At 44.7% G+C, this 21834-nt stretch overlaps 1 protein-coding gene across 1 annotated transcript in view; it reads right to left on the minus strand.

Moving 5' to 3' along the window:
- LOC130128460 (glutamate receptor ionotropic, NMDA 2D-like) overlaps positions 1 to 21834 on the minus strand; it is a 180643-nt gene that overhangs the window by 147393 nt on the left and 11416 nt on the right. The window contains exon 3 of the mRNA XM_056298067.1: positions 19217 to 19459. Coding sequence (XP_056154042.1) covers positions 19217 to 19459 — 243 coding nt within the window. The remainder of the gene's footprint in view (positions 1 to 19216; positions 19460 to 21834) is intronic.

Here is a 21834-nt window from a genome sequence, read left to right on the forward strand (position 1 = left end):
CAGTGTGTGCACTTTACACATGAGCGCTGTTCTTATACTTCACCCTTCATGTCCGTCCACACTGCTGAGACAGAAAACAAAGAGCGTCTCCCTCTGTGACTGTCCTGCATCCATTATGAATGGAAGATGTTCAAATTAATTGAGATGGAGAAGAGAGAGAGAGAGAGAGAGAGAGAGAGAGAGAGAGAGAGAGAGAGAGAGAGAGAGAGAGCGATGGAGAAAAAAGAAAGATGAGAGCGAGAGAGAGGGGGAAACATGGCAAGAGGGAGGAGCAGACAGTAGCAGCAAGATGGAAAGAGAGAGAGAAAAGATGAAAGAGATGGCAAAACTGAAAGGGTGGTGAGAGAGACAGAGACGAGTGTGGCAACAGAGAGAGAGAGAGAGAGTTAGAGATGTTGGAGAAAAACAGAGACTGGGGTGAGACAAAGAGAGAGACATAACAAAAGAGGAGACAGCAACATTAGGAGGAGAGAGAGCGAGAGAGATAAGACAACAGAGGAGGAGATGGCAAAAGTGAGGCAACAAGAGAAATGGAGACAGAGAAAAGGGCAAGACAGTTAGACAGAGAGAGAGACAGAGAGAGAGAGAGCGATAAGAGAGAGAGAGATGGAGATGGAGATAAGTAGAGGGAAGTGGAAAAGTTGAAGTGCGGCAGATAGACGAGAGAGGCCGACATGGCAATAGAGAGAGAAGGGAGGTAGAGACAGATGGAGCAGGATGGGAGGGAGAGAGAGAGATGGGGGAGGAGGTGAGCGAGGTAAAGACTCATGGTACTTCAGATGATTACTAACAGGAAAACACTAGAGATGATTTCCAACAGATTTTCAACAAAACTGATGACGCTTAAACCAAATCAACTCAAACTGACCGACATATTCATCTATTCATACTGAGTGTGTGTGTGTGTGTGTGTGTGTGTGGTACAGCTGGGTGATACAATAAGATATTGATGTAGAGATATAAGACTACATATCATATGGGTTGTTGGTTATGTTAATATTGTGATGCAGCTCTTCGCTACACTTCTTCATGTGGGTTCAGAATCATGGTAACACACTTGTGCTGCAAGACAAACACTTTTTCAAACATTTTCACTTGCAGTAAGCTTTTATCTTTCTTTTTTTTCCAATTCATATACCTTCACTTAAATTGTGTCTTTGCTGTGTTTCACCCCAGGAGGGAAAAAAATATACAACGCAAAACTTGTTTCCGCCGCATGCTGTGTACTTACTGGTTAAAACAAATCTTTTGTGATCTTTTTCTTTTTTAAAACCTCATAAAATGTGATCCAGAATTCTTTTTTGCCTTGTATGTTGTCATGTTTTCTCCCCAATTGTGCTTGGCCATTACCCCACTCTCCCGAGCCGTCCCGGTCGCTGCTCCACCTCCTCTGCCGATCCGGGGAGGGCTGCAGACTACCACATGCCTCCTCCCATACATGTGGAGTCGCCAGCTTCTTCTTTTCACCTGACAGTGAGGAGTTTCACCAGGGGGATGTAAGCGCATGGGAGGATCACACTATTCCCCCCCTCCCCGACCAGAGGAAGTGCTAGTGCAGCAACCAGGACACATACCCACATCCGGCTTCCCGCCCACAGACACAGCCAATTGTGTCTGTAGGGACGCCTCACCGAGCCAGAGGTAACACGGGGATTCGAACCGGTGATCCCCGTGTTGGTAGGCAACGGAATAGACCGCTACGCTACCCGGACGCCCGTGTATGTTATCATATTGTATCAATATTGTCCAGACAGAGGAAAATATCAAATTATAAGTTGTAGTTCATATCATCCATCACGAGTGTGAAACATGGTTTTATCCAAAGAAATCACTGTAGAGGAGTTCTTTAAATCCCACAATTATGTAACGTGTGTGTGTGTGTGTGTGCGATATCTCCATGTTGCACTGCTGTCTGCTGGCATGCTCGGTCTCATCTTACTGCTTTACTGAGACACTCATACCAGACGGCATCTGTTGTGTGCGTCCTCAGATATATCCATCACCGGTACATGCGTCATTGAGTAAAGCAAGCTGACACCAGTCCTTCCCACTCACTTGGCACAGTGCATGGAAGCAAAGTCTGCATCGGTCCACTTCACGCTCAGCCCCTGTCAGTAGCCACCAAAAACAGCCAAAAGGATATTCAACCCAACAACTCGGCCCAATCCGCCTCAAAATGTTTCTGGTTGGGACGAGTCGTTCTGCACACCTGTGAGGAAGGCTAGCGACAGGTGAGTAGGAGAACACGCAACAGCAATCTGGAAGGGAATGTAACCCTCTGTGATACTGCTTTTGTTAAAACAAGTAACAATAAAGTCCCCTTGCTTCACAAATTTTCTAGGCTCTTGGTATTTTAGGCGGCATGGTGGTGTAGTGGTTAGCGCAGTCACCTCATGGCAAGAAGGTCCTGGGTTCAAACCCCGGGGTAGTCCAACCTTGGGGATGGTCCCGGGTCGTCCTCTGTGTGGAGTTTGCATGTTCTCCCCGTGTCTGCGTGGGTTTCCTCCGGGGGCTCCGGTTTCCTCCCACAGTCCAAAGACATGTAGGTCAGGTGAATCGGCCGTACTAAATTGTCCCTAGGTGTGAATGTGTCAGCCCTGTGATGGACTGGGATAGGCTCCAGCATCCTGCGACCCTGATTGGGATAAGCGGCTTGGATAATGGATCGCTGGTATTTTAATAGTAACTCTGAATCTCTCTCAAAATAACAGCTCATGTTTCTGGAAAGCAAGAGCTAGATTTTGTGTTTGAGGTTTTGTGTTTGAGGTGTTCACGTTTTGCAGTTTACTTTCAAAATCCATTCACGCTCTGAATAATCACGCATGCAGGCCAATCAGTCTGCAGCCTCACTGGTCTTACCATGAAAGTCCGGCCTTTAAGTTAACAGTTCGTTTTCCTTCATGCATAAAAAAACAACCTTTTCTTTGAGCGCATCATTCAGCGATTGGCTTTATTAGCAAGCTTACAGTTCACCAACTAGAAACTTGAGCTAAAGTAGTTCACCATAATTGGCTTAACTTGGTTCCATCAGTCATTCTGTGAGAAATAATTTCACAATTTCCCATCCACTGATCTCTCAAAACCCAAACTAACACCTTACTGCAGGGGTCCCCAACCTTTTCTGCACCGCGGACCGCTTTAATATTGACAATATTCTGGTGGACCGGGGGAGGGCGGTGGTGGGTTAATAACGACTGGAATATAGGTTAGGCTTATAGGTCAGTAGTATCATAACATTTAAAGTAACGTCTGGATATTAAACACACAGCGCATATTTTCCTCGCATTAACATAACATATAACAATATTGCAACTCACCAGTATCACTGAATCAGTGGGAGTCGTGGGCTCGTTTCCCTGCACCAAGACGGTCCAATCGAGGAGTGATGGGAGACAGCGACACCCGAAGGGTGCTTCTTATGTCCAGTCTATTCCGCAATTTAGTTTTCGTTGCATTCATTGCGGAAAACCCCGCGTCACTGACATATGATGTTGGAAATGGAAGCAAAGTTTTCAGTGCTTTCGTGGCCATCTCAGGATATTCAGCCTTGACTTCTATCCAGAATGTCGGCAGATATGTTACGTCAAACATACTTCTCAGCCCACCGTCATCTGCAAGCTCAAGGAGTTGATCTTCCACCCGCGCTGACATGGACGATTCGCCGGGGTCTTTCACAAATGGGTCAAGGATCCGTTCCTTTACATCTCTTGGGTCATCTGCGGTTGGGAAGGAACGCTCAAATTCTGTCGACAGTGAAGCCAGGTGATTGCGCACCAGCTGGGAGAAGGACGGCACAGCCTCAGTCTCTCTTAAAATCCCAGCTAATGTTTGAAAAATGTCAAATATGCCCCTGTCCACTTGCTGTCCCCACGGTTCCAGTTTGGCTTTACTTTCTTAGGCAGCTTAAAAATATCGGATCAAACATCAACTGCTCATTCTGTTATACTCCGGCATTATCGAGTCCATCATAACATCTATTACAGTTTTAAAGTATTACAGTATGGTACAGTGGGACAGACAGGCAAACACGGAAAAAACTGCTGCGGATTGTCAACAAGGCATCCAAAATCATAGGCAACCCACTCCCTTCAGTTGAATCTCTACATACTGACCGGACTGTAAAGCGAGCAATGAATATAATCTCCGACACCTACATCCTGCTCATCACCTCTTCCAGCTCCTTCCCTCAGGGAGGTGCTACAGGTCACTATCAACTAAGACTAAACGGTTCACAAAGTTTTTTCCCGCTAGCCATCAGGACTCTGAATTCCTCCCTATAATCCCCTCCTCACACACCATTGGCATAAATACCACCATTCACCTAACTGTTATGCGTGACATGTTTCTTTCTCTTATTGTGTAACTGTATTGTTCGTGATAATATGTGGAGTGTCTGTTGTTGTCCATGTATGTATTGTGCTGCAGAGTTTCAAGTGTACAAAAAACAAATTCCACCAGCCTTGGTCATGTGGCTAATAAAACGATCTATCTATCTATCTATCTAAGTGACAAATTGAGTTCATTGAGGAGGTTGAAGCTGTCACACAGATAAGCGAGTTTTGTTGTCCACTCCTCATCACTGAAGTGTGCTGCCAATGAGGACTTATTTTTGCAAAGAAATCTCTGTAGCGGCTCTCTTGACTCAAAAACGCTGGCCAGGGATCTCTCTCTTGATAACCACCTGACTTCAGTGTGTAAGAGAAGGCATCTGTTCTGTGCTCATTTCCTCACAAAGCTGCTCAAACAGATGTGAGTTAAGGGCGTGTGCTTTGATGTGACTGATCATTTTAATAGCGTCACTCAATATGCTGTTCAGATCAGGTGACATTTTTCGGCTTGCCAGCATTTCTCTGTGTATCACACTGTGCAGACTGGCATTCAGGAGCAACCTCTTTGACTCGGGTAGTGAAACCAGACAGCCGTCCGGTCATAGCTGCGGCCCTATCTGTGCATATTCCAACACAGAATGATCAGTCCAGTTTGCCTGGCATGTAGTCACCCAAAGACTTGAACAGTTCTGCCCCAGTTGTGTTAGTTGGCAGCGACAGACCACACAACATATCCCCATGCACATCGGCTTGAAACATATATCGCACATAAACCAGCAGTATTGCCTTGTTGTCGACATTGGTAGACCCATCGACCTAGATAGCATACCATGGTGAATCATTAAGCCGCTCCAACAACTGTGCTTCTGTGTCCTCAGCTATTTCATCAATTCTCCTTCAAACTGGGGTAGCTGAAACAGAAACCTTTGCCACTTTGTTAGCTGCAGCTTCCCCCAACAGTTCACGGCACATGTCCTTGAAAGCAGGCAGAATAAATTCTTCGCCGTCAGTGAAAGGCTTCTTAGCCTTAGCAATACGACTAGCCACTAAGTACTACGCTCTCAGAGCAGCAGCGTTTGTAGAGGTGGTGGCTCTCAGCACGCGCTTCTGTCCCACTTGCTCACGTTGTTTTCTCTCGAAGAACTCCACGGGTTTGTCTTTAAGTGCACGGTGCTTGGACTCAAGGTGCCGAAGCAGTTTTGAGGGCTTCATTCCCTCATTAAACAGATTGTCTCCAAATATCACACACAGGGGGATCGGAGCATGCGAGTCACCAGTCACAATAAAGCCGTATTTTAGGTACGACTCGTCGTATTTCCTACTGAAGGAAGCTTTCTTTCTTTCTTTCTTTCTTTTTGGCTGTATCGACCTCTGCTGTCTCTGCGTCATCATCATACCTCTTCTGAAGAAACTCTCAAGCGACGTTAGTTTTTTACCGGTACTCATGGCAGCTAACTAGCTGCTAGTAGTGAGTTGACTTGAGTGTGTCTTTGAGTTATGAAGTTAGTTACCATTGGTCTGCTGAATGCCACATGAACGAATGATAAAATTACATCATTGTACACACTTCAAGTATCCGTTTCAAATTAAAAGCCCTCTAGCATTACACGGCTGGGCCGGGCTTTTACGTGAATATTGAGTATATATTGCTTCTTTGCGCCCGGTAGCAAATGCTTTGCGGCCCGGTGCCGGTCCGTGGCCCGGTGGTTGGGGACCCCTGCCTTACTGCGATTCCCATTAGACAACACATATCTGGACCCTTCAGATGAGGCCCGCATGGAGATGGGCACAGTAAAAATCCAAATTTACAAGTACTCAGGATGCTTTGAGGATGAATTAGACCTGATTAGACTATATCAGATCAGATCAGATCAGAGAGCATCACATTACTCTAAATCAGAGTCTTTTTTTGAGAATGTAATCTTACCAACCCTTAATGACTCCCAGAAAGGCGATCTCGGTAGCCCCTTGACATTGGAGGAGGTATCAGAAGCCATCAAAAGTATGCAGTCTGGTAAATCCCCAGAACCAGATGGATTCCCAGTGGAATTTTTCAAGAAATTTATAAAGGAGTTATCGCCATTATTATTGTCTATGTTTACTGAATCCTTTTTAAATGGGAACCTCCCCGAAACCCTGAATCAGGCCTCTATTTGTCTGCTGCATAAAAAGGGCAAGGACGCTCTGCTGTGTCAATCATATAGACCAATTTCTCTTCTAAATGTGGATTATAAAGTCCTTGCAAAATCCCTTGCTAGGCAGCTCGAGAATGTTCTTCCTGATCTGGTACTGCCTGACCAAACTGGCTTTATTAGAAACAGGCATTCCTACTTTAATATTTGTAGGCTCTTTGATATTATCAACACCAACACTCAGTCGAATGTTCCTGAGCTTGTGATATCCTTAGACGCCGATAAGGCTTTAGACCAGGTGGAGTGGGAACATTTATTTAGGACTATGAGACATTTTTGATTTGGTAATGACGATATATCACGGGTTAAACTATTATACGCATCCCCCTTAGCTTCTGTCCATACGAATGACTTACATTCAACATATTTCCCATTACATAGATCCACCAGACAGGGTTGCCCTATGAGTCCCCTGCTCTTCGAGCTCACCATTGAACAACTTGCTGGGTCTTTACGTCAGTGCCAGGCCTTAGAAGGGATAAACTGAGGAGATGCCGCTCATAAATTATCTCTTTATGCCGATGACCTCCTTTTATATATTGCCAACCCATCATCTTCACTACCACATGCCCTGTCTATTTTGGAACAATTTGGAAGGTTCTCAGGCTAGAAGTTGAACTTAGAAAAAAGTGAACTTTATCCTGTAAACTCAGTGGCCCTCAATATCCCAGCTACAGCATTTCCATTCAAGAGAGTGACATCCCACTTTAAATATCTCAAGGTGGTGGTACCTCGCTCCTTTCACATTTTATTTAAATCAAATTTCATACCTCTGATCGAGCAGTGCAAGCAGGACATACACCGCTGGCGTTCCTTACCTCTATCACTAGCTGGCCGGATTAACCTAACTAAGATGAATATTTTCCCTAGATTTCTCTATTTGTTCCAAAGTATTCCGATTTTTATTCCTAAAAAAGTTTTTATCACTGGAACAAATCCTCACTGGATTTATATGGGATAGTAAAACCCCACGTATTTGTAAGTCATTTCTACAAAGGCCGAAAACCTTAGGAGGTATGGCCATGCCTCATTTTCTTCACTATTATTGGGCTAGCAATATCAAAAACATTATAATGTGGGTCAGGGATGATGCAGAAGCCCCAGTCTGGGTAAAATTGGAATCTTTTAAATTAAAACTCTCGTCCTTAATCTCGGTCCCTTTACCACTTAGCGCTGGCTCCTTTGAAAATCCTGTAGTTACCCATACATTAAAGACCTGGGTACAGTTCCGCAAACATTTTGGGTTGCAAAACGCTTCACTTAGGGTTCCTATTTTTGCAAATCATCTTTTCACCCCCTCTATGTCAGACCTGGCTTTTCAGGCCTGGCATGGGAATGACAATAGAGTTGTTAAAGATTTATATATAAACGTAGTATTTGCATTATTTGAACATTTGTCAGAAAATTATGCCCTGCCACACTCCCATTTTTTTCAATACCTTCAGGTTAGGCACTTTGTACAAAAAGGCTATCACCCTTTCCCAGGGCAACCTCCAAGCACCCCCTTAGATGCCCTTTTAGGATCTAATTCTAGTCTCAAAGTGGCCATCTCCTGGATATATGATGTAATTAACACTATTAACCCACAATATCTAAACAACCTAAGGACAATTTGGGAACAAGACCTAGGCCTGTCTTTTGCAGAGGACCAGTGGACTTCAATTCTCGACCCAGTACACTCCTCATCTCCTTGTACTGGACACGGTCTAATAAAATTCAAGATAGTTCACTCTCTTCATCTCACTAAGGAGAAACTGGGAAGGATATACCCAAACATTGATCCCACCTGTGATCGATGTACTACCACTGCAAACTGGTTGCATATGTTTTGGTCAGGTTCAAGCCTTCAGACTTTTTGGGAAAGGTCTTTGAATCCCTTAGTGACATGTATAGTATGACAATTGTATCTCAGCCCATTATTGCCCTGTTTGGATTGACGCTAGAGGATGCAGTGTGGTCGACTGAAATGTGCAATGTGGCTGCCTTTACTACTCAGTTAGCTCGATGTCTCATCCTGCTCAATTGGAAGAGAGCGGTGCCACCATCCCATACCAGATGGCTTAAAGAGATTATGTTTTACCTGAAGCTTGAAAAAATCAAATTTACATTGAAGGGGAATGCAAATAAATTTGAAAGACACTGGATGCCCTTTCTTATCTACTATGATAACCTAACCCAAATAACAGACTGGGATAGTTCATAACCTAATCATTTCTTGGTTGGAGCAGAACTGTAGCAGTATAATTAAGAATAAGTTTAAAAAGCTAAAAATAAGTGTAATTTTTTAAAATTATTATTATTAATTTTATTTTTTTTCTTTTCCCCCCTTGTCTGTGTTTATGTGAATGAGGTCATTGTATATCTGTCACACATCTATTTTTACTTGATGTCATTTCGGAAGATGGTGTGGGGGGGCATGTTAGGGAGCAGGGGAGGGATGGGAATTATACTGGATTTATTTCATGATTGATTCTGTGATTTGTAAAATGCAAAATCCAATACATATAAGTAAAAAAAAAAGAGAGAGAGAGATAGCATCACATTACACCAGACAAGAGGATATCAGATTAGTCACTCCGGATTAGAATGAACTGATCCCCACGGGCTATTTGAGGTCATCAAAGGCGCAGAGAATTACACGTGGGTTTCCACCACTTAACAACATTCAGACTATCACAGCAAACACATACAGATATACCCTAATCCTACACTGACACAAATAGAAGTGACGGTGTCGATTATACTGTGGTTATGCACCCCTGCAACATTAACAAAACCAACTAACGTGAGTGCATTCGGGTGTGAAGTGATCAAGGAGATGCCTTCATTTCCTGATGTTCTGTCATTCACTAGTTGGACTAACAAAACTGGATGTATTTTTCCACTTCTGGTGTGGGAAGATGGCAGCACGAATTCACGTTTGCAGCGGCCTCACCCAGTACCATCCATGCAGTGTCTTTGTCCATGTCTGTGTTTAAGTTTGCCTTCGTTTGATGGCTGGGAGAGCAGGCACTGGATCGGCTGGGAGAGCTTGGTCTGCTGTGTCCTGTGGGCCCAGGGACCATGGCCCTGACTGGAGCTGTGCCCGAAGAGGTATCACCGAGGGTGGTCTGACAGGAAGTGGAAGCGGGGCAGGCTAAGCTAACTGCTAGCCCATGCAGACTGGCAGTTCTGATAACACCAAGGGCAGTCTGGCGGCGGCCTCGCCTAGCCTTGACTGTGTTTTTAGTGTCGTCGTGTGGAGTGCGGGGAGGTGTGTCGAAAGTGTCTGGCTGGGAGAGCTGGTGTTGGATCGGCTGAGGGAGCTTGGTCTGCTGTGTCCTGTGGGCCCAAGGACCACAGCCCTGATCAGAGCTGCGACCGAAGAGGTCAGAAGGCAGTCTGACAGGGTGCAGAAGCGGGGCAGGCTAAGCTAACTGCTAGCCCACGCAGACTGGCAGTTCCGACAGTCATCCTGGCTGGCGTTCATTCTCCTGGACAGTGATTTTTTTTTTTAGTTTAGATATATGTGTTAGTTTGGATATATGTACTCTTGTAGTTTTCAGGTGTGTTTTTGTCTTTGTGTTGCACTGCTGTGGGCTGGGGGAAACCATGTTTCATTTCATTATATGTGTGCAAGTGCATGAAATGAAATGACAAATAAAAGTTTCTGATTCTGATGTAGGTACCTACAACAATGTATTCTTTAAATACCCATTTGAACCCTCTCTCAGTAGACTCTACACAGCCCGGCAGCACCAAGCAAAGGCCTACATGACTAATATCCATCTAAAATCCACCTGGGGATCCAGAACCATTTCACTTATTCAATAACACCTCCCCAACATCAACCCAACACCCACCCAACATCAGTACACATCAAGCCAACATCCACCCAATACCAGCCCAATATTCACGTAACATCTACCAAATATCAACCCAATGTCAACTCAGCATTAGTCCAAACTCAAACCAACACCCACCCAACATCCAGTAAACATTCTGCCAAAATATGTCCAACATCCACCCATCATTAGTCAGCATTCATCCAACATCTAACCAATACCAACCCAATGTCAACCCAGCATCTAACATCAACATAACCTCCAACCACCATCCAACAAACATTCAACTATTATCCAACAAACATCAGTCCAACAACCAATGGACATCCACCCAAAATCAGTCCAACATCAACATAACATCCACTCAACATCAGTCAACATTCATCCAACATCTACCCAATATTAACCGAGCATCAGTGCGACATGAACATAACCTCCACCCAACATCAGTCCAATATCCAACCAGTATAAACCAATATTCAACTCAACATTCACCCTGACCAGCCCAACATTCAAACGACATTTAGTGAACATTCAACTACCATCAACTCAACAGCCAACCAACATCCACCAATCATTCAGCCAACATCCCACCAAAATCAATCTAACAACCACCCAACATCAGTTAACATTCATCCAACATCTACCCAGCATCAACTAAATGTCAATGTAGCATCAATCCAACATCAACATAACATCCAACCAACACCTCCCCGGACAATGCAATAATACAGCCACCCGGGGGGGGGGGGGAGACAGAGAGAGAGCGAGAGAGAAGATAGAGAGGGGAGTGTGAGGGGTGCTTACATGTGTGAGCACATCTCTACACACATACTGACAAATCACAGACCGTTCCCTGGAAAAACGCCCTGACCAAATGATTTAAAACACCTGAACGACTAAAGAAATCACTGGCCTCCCACACTACAAAGTGTGGAACAGAATCAAAGTGTGTTAACAAGGTCTATGAGCGGTCTGTAACAAAAAAACAAAAAACAAAAGAAAAAACAACAAAAAAACTCACTTTTCTTTAGGAGTGGTACTTCCTGTCATGTACTTCTCTGTATCATATTTTTATTTGTCTTATCATACACTAAAGTGATTCAGATAAAAAGCACAGTAAAAAACAAACATGTCTGATATCCTGATTAATGCTAATAGCACTGAATCCCGAGGAGCAGCTGATGTCAGCGGTATGCTAATTGGCAAAGGCGGCGCTTTGAAGTTAAAAAGGTGGTGCAGGTGGAACTACAGCTTCCCCGGCGCTGTGCCAGATTAATCTTAAAAGACACATGAGATTAATAACTTCTACATTAACTGCAGGAGCAAGTTAGTCAGCTCAGGGAGACTTATGTACATTTCTGTGTGTGCATGTGTGTGTGTGTGCATGTGTGTGTGTCTGTGCGCGTGCACACGCGTGGGGGGTCCAGGAGATCTGGGAAGTATTTTGAATTTCATGTGTAAATGAAATGAAAACAATTCGTAGCTTACACACCATCCTGTTATGAAACACATTTCTGGAGTGAAAACGAGAAGAGGAGAGAGAGAGAGAGAGAGAGAGAGAGAGAGAGAGAGAGAGAGAGAGAGAGAGAGAGAGAGAGAGAGAGAGAGAGAGAGAGAGAGAGAGAGAGAGAGAGAGAGAGAGAGAGAGAGAGAGAGAGAGAGAGAGAGAGAGAGAGAGATGGTGCATGCTTTGGCAATATGTACAAAAACGTATGTCATGCCAATAAAGCAAATATTGAATTGAATTGAGAGAGGGAGAGAGGAAGAGGGAGAGGGAGGGGGACAGAAAGACGAGAGGCAGAGAGAGAAATCGAGAGATCGAGAGAGGAGGAGGGAGAGGGGGATAGAGAGAGCGAGAGAGACAAGAGAACTAGAGAGAGAGCGAGAGAGAGCAGTGAAGAGCTGCCTCAGAGGGAAACGGTCCTCTGAGCATGAATTATGCCCCCATCACAGCACAGTGCAGATGAGATGGAGCTGAATTTAATCAATGATTTCAAAATGAAGAATGTCACTGTTTTTGTGCACGCACGTGTGTGTGTGTGCCCTGTGATGTACTGGTGACCTATCAAGGGTGTCTCAGTGCCTTCTGCCCAATGCATGCTGGGATACACTCCAACCCCACATGCAACATTAGATTGGATTAAGCGGGTATACAGCGTATCCGGAAAGTATTCATTAATGAAAACCTGCTCCAGAGCGCTCAGGACCTCGGACTGAGGCGAAGGTTTACCTTTCAACACGACAACGACCCTAAGCACACAGCCAAGACAATGAAGGAGTGGCTTCGGGACAAGTCTGTGAATGTCCTTGAGTGGCCCAGCCAGAGCCCAGACTTGAACCCCACTGAACATCTCTGGAAAGACCTGAAAATAGCTGTGCAGCGACGCTCCCCATCTAACCTTACAGAGCTGGAGAGGATCTGCAGAGAAGAATGGGAGAAATACCCCAAATATAGGTGGGCCAAGCTTGTAGCTTCATACCCAAGAAGACTTGAGGCTGTAATCACTGCCAAGGGTGCCTCAACCAAGTACTGAGTAAAGGCTGTGAATACTTATGTACATGCAATATTTCAGTTTTTTATTTTTAATACATTTGCAAAAATTTCTACAAAACCTTTTTCGCTTTGTCATTATGGGGTATTGTGTGTAGATTGATGAGAAAAAAAGGAATTTAATCCATTTTGGAATAAGGCTGTAACATAACACAATGTGGGGAAAGTGAAGGGGTGTGAATACTTTCCGGGTGCACTGTAGATAATGGATGGATGGATGGATGGATGGATGGATGGATGGATGGATGGATGGATGGAGGGAGAGATGGATGGATGGATGGATGGAGAGATGGCTGGATGGCTGGAGGGAGAGATGGATGGATGGATGGATGGATGGATGGATGGATGGATGGATGGATGGATGGATGGATGGGTGGATGGATGGAGAGATGGATGGATGGGTGGATGGATGGAGAGATGGATGGATGGAGGGAGAGACGGATGGATGGATGGATGGATGGATGGATGGATGGATGGATGGATGGATGGAGGAACTGTGTGCTGTGATAGCCGGTATATGTAATTTATAAAGTGTGGGATTAGCTTGTGTAGTCATGATGGCGTAGCCTGACGGTGCCTGACATGCTGTGCAGTAGCACATCGGTTCAGAACATGGACTAACATGTGAGCTTGTTTTCTGAATTGTCTTCTGTGCGCATGCTCACACTCAGGTGCAGCATAAGGATTGCTACACCCTATATTGTTAACAATATTGATATTAAGTAATAATTAATGATTAATTATAATGCTAAGCATCTCTGTAGTTTTATTAATATTTTTCACTGTTTGACATCATTAATAACGTTTTTGGTCACCCTATAATTTATGGGCTGTTCGCTAGGTAGTAACTGCGAAGAAATCGCTAAGAAATAACAGTAAAGTAAAACCAGTTACATCAATGTAATGACAAGTTGTAGTTGTAGAATTACTGGGAAGTACTGGGTAATTGTACTATTAAAGCAGAATGAAGAGGTTTAATCGGCAATTATATGGGAATTAATTGTTATGGTGAGTGGTATAGGCCACATACTGGACACGACGGGCAGCACGGTACCCCAGTGGTTAGCGCTGTCGCCTCACAGCAAGAAGGTCCTGGGTTCAAACCCTGGGGTTGTCCAACCTTGGGGGTCATCCCAGGCCCCCCTCTGTGTGGAGTTTGCATGTTCTCCCCGTGTCCGTGGTGGGTTTTCTCCGGGTGCTCCGGTTTCCCCCGCCATCAAAAAGACATGCATGTTAGGGTTACTACGCCTGTCTGTGCCCCTGACCGAGGCATGGCGAGACCAACTGGAGTCGGTCCCCGGGGGCTGCACGGCGGCTGCCCACTGCTCCTAGCTACACAGCTAGGATGGGTTAAATGCTGAGCATAAATTTCCCTGTGGGGATCGGGTCGTTTCTTCACAATTACTACATAATTGCGCCTGCAAATTACTGCGCCTGTAAATTATAGGGTTACTGGCTTTTTTAATGATTTGTGTACAGTATTTTGCTTCTTGTAGCCAATTTGTGGAAAAGACAGCACTAAATAAAAGCATACGTGACATCTTGTTGCTTGAAAATAAATCTGTGGCATGAATCCCTGAGCCACCGTGTCGCCTGATTTCCAGTTCCATGTATTAATTCCCAACATTATTCCCAAATAACACAGTGTTACCCAAATCCCAAAACCTGTTTACTCTCAAAAGGCTTGTGGACACCACTTAAGTTTTTTATCCAGGAAATATTCACCGAGTCCAGATCAACCTGCACACACTCCGCCAACAACAACCACATCCCCTTCAGTGATTCAGCTTCTCTAAGACAGAACTCGTTCATTCCTTCAGATAGTCAACATTTCATATCAGTTTCATTATATTTCATCATATCCGTCTCAGGCCCCTCTGTCTTTGTGCCGTTCTCAATCCCCTTTCACTTTTTTCCTTTTCCTTTTTTTTTCTTTTCTTTCTCCTTCAGTTTCATTTCCACAATGGTCGTTTGAGCTGACAAACGGTGAAATACCAACAGCAAAGAATGAAAGTGAAAATGAGAGCAGGACATGAAAAAAAAGGGAGGGAGGATGACAGGATAAGAAAGTCTTTCGCTCCGACAAAAAGAGGGTGCAGAGAGAAAAAGAGAGCAAGAGAGAGAGACCCCAGGAGGATGTCCGGAGGTTTGCTGCTCTTTCTTACCAGGAGCGTCAGACTATGGACGAGTTCACCTCACGAGATACCCACCATCTGTTTTCACCACCCTGAAAACTTCCTGAGGACAGGACACTTCGTGAACTAAGACCACATTTAGCCTCCCAGGTACAAGTGTCCCAATTCCGTCTTTTTGCAAACGTGTCATAGATGGGACATGTATTATGACCGTGTAAACACGGAAAACACACATGGAATCAGATATTTTCAGATCTGATTTGTACCACATTCATATGTGGAGGGCAGCACGGTGGGGCAGTGGTTAGCGCAGTCGCCTCACAGCAAGAAGGTCCTTGGTTCGGGTGTCCAGGTGGCGTAGTGGTCTATTCTGTTGCCTACCAACACAGGGATCTTCGGTTTGAATCCCCGTGTTACCTCCGGCTTGGTCGGGCATCTCTACAGACACAATTGGCCGTGTCTGCGGGTGGGAAGCTGGGTGTGGGTATGTGTCCTGGTTGCTGCACTAGTGCCTCCTCTGGTTGGTCAGGGCGCCTACTCAGGGGGGAGGGGGAACTGGGGGTAATAGTGTGATCCTCCCACATGCGACACCCCCCTGGTGAAATTCCTCACTGTCAGGTGAAAAGAAGCGGTTGGCGACTCCACATGTATGGGAGGAGACATGTGGTAGTCTGCAGCCCTCCCCGGATCAGCAGAGGGGGTGGAGCAGCGACCGGGACGGCTCGGAAGAGAGGGGTAATTGGCCAGGTACAATTAGGGAGAGAGAAAAAAAAAAGGGGGGGGGTCAACAAAAAGAAAAAAAAGAAGGTCCTGGGTTCGATCCCCGGGGTAGTCCAACCTTGAGGGTTGTCCCAGGTCGTCGTCTATGTGGAGTTTGCATGTTCTCCCCATGTCTGCGTGGGTTTCCTCCAAAGACATGTAGGTCAGGTGAACTGGCTGTACTAAATTGTCTAGGGATGTGTGTGTGTGTGTGTATGTGTGTGTGTGTGTGTGTGTGTGTGTGTGGGCCCTGTGATGGCCTATCCAGGGTGTCTCCCCGCCTGCCGCCCAATGACTGCTGGGATAGGCTCCAGCATCCTGTGACCCTGAGTCAGGATAAGCAGTTTGGATAATGGATGAATCATATGTGGAACTAAATCTGATAGGAATCTGATATCTGCCAATGCGACTCTCGTGTAACCACACACATCGGATTTTTCCAGTCATTGTGAATCGCGCATCCGTCCAAACGTGACAGTCTCAAACACTCTCGTGGTGTACTGAATGATGCATGTTCATGTTCGGTTGTTTACTTCCTCAGCAGTGTCCAAACTCTGGCGTACGCTGACACATGCAGGGTGTTTCAAGGTCAAAGCAAAGAGTCATGGTGGAGGCACAGGAATCAGACGTGTCACTTTGAAACAGATGTAAATAGCTGGTCAAAAAAAATTGAAAATAGGTGAAAAATCAGATGTTGGCATCAAGATCTGCTGTGTGAATGTAGCATTAGTGAACTGAGTACAGTGAATCTGAACTTAATCTTGTATCTAATTTTGACTGAATTTCACTCGTGTGCACCCCCCACTTACCTGCTAGCAGCACGCATGTGCAACATGTGACTTTTATTGATCTTATGTGCTCTGAAATGGTTTTTAATTTTCATTCACACTTGATTCTAAAGCACATTAAAATTTAAAAAAATTGCTTTGTTTTTTTTCTGCTAGGGATTGTTTTAATTGGTTTCTTTCTAAAGTAAAGCACTTTGGGGAAGTCTCGTTTTTTTCCAGTGTAAATTCAGCTCTTCACAGATTAACGTACCTCAAAACAAGGCAACCCACCACCCTTTTTAATGACACTCGTAAATCTCGTCCCATAGGTCAAAATCAACTTATCGTGACAGAAAAAGGTGATGGATTGTCTGAAGCTGTTAGAACAGGACAATGCTGTTGACAGAATGTTGTACCACAGATTATACCCAGGGGGCGCTACACCTAGTCTGTATGGTTTACCTAAGATACAAACAGGATGTGCCTTTACAGCCTACTGTTTGTATGATTAAGTCAGTGACTAATAACATCTCTAAGATTCTGGCATCTATTCTTAACCCGTTGGTAGGCAGTAATGAACATCACATTCAGAACACTGGATGTTGTGGATAAGGTGAGGGACATCATTATGGAGGAGGATGAAACAATGGTCTCTTATGATGTTACGTCTTTCTTCACGTGCATTTCCTGTTGATGAAGCAGTGGCGGTAGTCTGTATGAAATTACCAAAAAACCCCACCCTTAGAAATAGGACCACTATTAACACTGACCAAGTGTGTCTGCTCCTGAAGCTGTGTCTTCAGTCCACGTACTTCACATACAGGGGGCAGTACTATAGTCAGAAGCATGGGTGTGCCTCTGCCTATAGTATAGGCAAAGGCCACTATACTATATGGAGGAAGTTGAAAGGAGACTCTGATGTCCTATCCGAGACACCACCTAGCCATTGGTTCAGATTTGTGGACGACACCTGGGGTAAAATTAACTCTCAGGATGTACCACATTTCACCGACCACATTAACTCTGTGGACAGCCACATCAAGTTCACCAGGGAGGATGTGGAACACGACACGTTAGCCTTCTTAGACCTAAATTACAACTGGTGATGTGGGACATTTGATTGTTGATGTTTACTGTAATCCAACACATACTGATAAGTACTTAAGGTTTGACTCTCATCATCCACTGGAGCACAAACTAGGAGTCATCAGCACGCTGCACCACTGAGCTGACAACGTCCCCACCGACACAGCAGCCGGGGAAGGGGAGAAATCCCATATTAAACAGGCCCTGGTTAAGTGTGGTTATCCTAACTGGGCGTTTGTCAGAGCCAGAAAGATGCCCAAACAGTGCACCAGCTGATCGAAGAGAGGAGAGGGACAACAGCTGCCCAAGTGTAAACCAGTGGTGACTCTGTATGTGGTGAGGATGTCACAACAGTTAAGACGCGTATTTTCTAAACACCGTGTGTCAGTTGCTTTCAAACCCCAAAACACGCTGCACCAGAAATTGGTCCACCCCAAAGATCGGGACCCCCGACACAAACAGAGCAACATGGTGTACGCTGTTAAGTGCCAGGAGGATTGCCATGACTTATACATTGGGGAAACTAAACAGACGCTGGCCAAGAGGATGGCACAACACAGGAGAGCTGACACGTCAGGCCAGGACTCCACAGTCTACACCATCTACAGACCAGGACTCCACAGTCTACACCATCTACAGGCCAGTGGCCACTCTTTCAAGGATGAGGATGTGCACATCCTTGATAGGGAGGAACACTGGTTTGAACGGGGAGTCAAAGAGGCCATCTAGTATGTGAAGAGGGAACGACCATCCCTGAACTGGCGGGGGGGGGGTAAGAGTACCTCTATCACCATCTTACAATGCTGTGATTGCAACTATTCCCCAACCCTCTGTGAACAGTACACATGGCCATTGTAACTCTAGTTAATGGTCACGCCCATATTTGCATATGAAACCGATCGTTGGTTTGGGTCGTTATGTCTCTGTATTGTTTATAAGGGTGGGGTACCTGCAGTCAGCTGAGACTGAAGAGGTCACTTATGCCCCTTTTCCACTGCATGGTACTGGCTCAACTCAACTCTACTCTATTCGACTCTACTCGCTTTACTTTTTGGGATTTAATTTTCCACTGTAGTATCCCCTCACGGCAAAGCCCTGCTGGTCATTTGACTAGTTCTTTTTTTAAGATTTTAATATAAATAAATATATCACATATGTATTTATATTTATAATTAATTTTGTTTAATAGTGGTATTTTCATGTCACCTTTTAGTATCGGCTCAGCTCACTTGGAACCTCGACCAAGGTGGTACCAAAAAAAGTACCTGGTAACAGGTACTATTCCTAACTTTTGCCCAATGGAAAACCAAAAAAAGTGAGTAGAGTTGAGTTCAATTGAGCTGGTACTGTGCAGTGGAAAAGGGGCATTTGATGAGTGATGAAATTTTTCTCCCACTAAACCTTGTGTCCAGATAAACTGATTCAACTTTCTAGGAAAGTCGTGAAAGAAATTTGAGTATAAGAGTCAACAATACATAGATCACATGACTTATCACAACCAGCATCTTTGGGGGTGAATAGAGTCAAAATCAAGCCAAAAACCATTCTAGTAAATTTCAACCTTAACTCACCTGTGCTTCGTTGTCCTTGAGCAGCCGTTTGGTTCGCGCCCCACCGGGGTCGTCGGTCACGTTGAGCACCACCACGCTCTTCTTCTCCCAGCCAATAAACGAGCCATCCGTCAAGCCCTCCACCATAGCCAGAAAGTCCTCATAACCATGGTGACGTGTGGTCACCACAGAGAAGGAGGTCCAGTCGTACTCCTCCAGCACCTCAAAGATGACCTCCAGCTGCAGCGAGGTGGAGCAGGTGAACTGGAGGTAGATTGAACCACTCTCCTGAAAAAAAACCCAGATAGATAGATAGAGAGAGAGAGAGAGAGAGAGAGAGAGAGAGAGAGAGAGAGAGAGAGAGAGAGATTTCATAAAACCATGAAGAAATGAATAATCTCAACCTGGATCGGGCCAAAACCAAAACTTGACATGACAACATAGCAACCAAACACTCGGTCAAATATATTTTCTGCTGCTTAATAATAAAACATTTTCCCCAAGTGCTCCACACATAAGAAAACAAATCGTTACAGAAAACAGGTAGAAACAAGGCAGGAAACACTGGTGCATTTCTCAGCACCACACACAAATGAAACCCTTAGAATCCCAACATTTGCCAAATGCTCTCTGAATTAATGCGACAACTTTACTCTTAACACTGACAGCAACTGTGAACAATTCAATTGAGTTTTGTCCTTCAGTTTACTGAAATCCTGCTGCCTAACTCAGGAAGACATGTCTTTACTTGCTCTGGAGCAGGATGCACAGCACACATGCATCACAGACAACTTTTATGACAGCTGATGTAGCATATCATGGGTAAATGTGTTTCACAACAGCTTTTTACACCACACGGGTGCAGAATAGATGAAGGACGAACGAATGGAGGGCGACTCAAAGGCAAAAGGAACATTTTGATGCTAATAATCTTTAACCGCTTTGGTACAATTCATTTTGATGGAGGAACCAACATGTGGGCTGGTGTACTTTGCCTACATGTACCAGCATGCATTGTGAGTGTTGCTCAATGGTGGAAATGAAAAAACTAGCATCTCAGCCAACCTGTCTTCAAGATCTTTCAACATCTACAGATGTTAAGTGGATGACTAAAGAAAGCTAGTTTGCTAGAGCAAGCTACAGCGATACAGACAACACTGACAAGTATTATGTACATCATAGAGATGCACTGCTTGGAAATTGCTGCATGGAAATGAGGTTGAAAATCGGCAGAATTTCCCTTTAAACAAGGCACTGTTCGGTGCTGGTCCCTGATTTTTTTCACGATGTCAAATCAATTTTATTTGTATAGCCCATTATCGCAAATTATAAATTTGCTTCAGGGGGCTTTACAGCAACACAACATCCTGTCCTTAGACCCTCGCATCGGATAAGGAACAACTCCCTAAAAACCCTTTGACAGAGATATCCAAAGGAGTTGAATCAAGTGCAACTGGACTTGGTATATATCCTTCAACAGGGAGAAAACATAGCAAGAAACCCCAGGGAGAGCAACAGAGGAGGATCTCTCTCCCAAGACGGACAACGTGCAATGGATGTAGTTGTTTGAGGGATGTTCCATTAGACTTTGGTTGTACATTAAACATTGTGCATAAAGTAATCCCACTATTGCTGTGAACTAATGTGACACCCACACAGATATAGTATATATCTAAGTATACAGTGCATCCAGAAAGTATTCACACCCCTTCACTTTCCCCACATTTTGTTATGTTACAGCCTTATTCCAAAATGGATTAAATTCCTTTTTTTCTCATCAATCTACATACAATACCCCATAATGACAAAGTGAAAAAGGTTTTGTAGAAATTTTTGCAAATTTATTAAAAATAAAAAACTGAAATATTGCATGTACATAAGTATTCACACCCTTTACTACGACACTCAAAATTGAGCTCAGGTTCATCCTGTTTCCACTGATCATCCTTGAGATCTTTCTACATCTTGATTGGAGTCCACCTGTAGTAAATTCAATGGATTGGACATGATTTGGAAAGGCACATACCTGTCTATATAAGGTCCTACTGTTGACAGTGCATGTCAGAGCAGAAACCAAGCCATGAAGTCAAACGAATTGTCTGTGGACCTCCGAGACAGGATTGTATCGAGGCACAGATCTGGGGAAGGGTACAATAAAAATTCTACAGCTTTGAAGGTCCCGAAGAGCACAGTGGTCTCCATCATTCGTAAATGGAAGAAGTTTGGATCCACCAGGACTCTTCCTAGAGCTGGCCGCCCAGCCAAACTGAGCAATCGGGGGAGAAGGGCCTTGGTCAGGGAGTTGACCAAGAACCTGATGGTCACTCTGACAGAGCTCCAGCGTTCCTCTATGGAGATGGAAAAACCTTCCAGAAGGACAACCATCTCTGCAGCACTCCACCAATGTGGAGTGCTACCTTTATGGTAGAGTGGCCGGATGGAAGCCTCTGCTCAGTAAAAGGCACATGACAGCCCGCTTGGAGTTTGCCAGAAAGCACCTAAAGGACTCTCAGACCATGAGAAACAAGATTCTCTGGTCTGACGACACCAAGATTGAACTCTTTGGCCTGAATGCCAAACGTCACGTCTGGAGGAAACCAGGCACCTCTCATCACCTTGCTAATACCATCCCTACAGTG

This window comes from Lampris incognitus, chromosome 18, assembly GCF_029633865.1.
Source record: "Lampris incognitus isolate fLamInc1 chromosome 18, fLamInc1.hap2, whole genome shotgun sequence".
NCBI classification, from domain to species: Eukaryota; Metazoa; Chordata; class Actinopteri; order Lampriformes; family Lampridae; genus Lampris; species Lampris incognitus.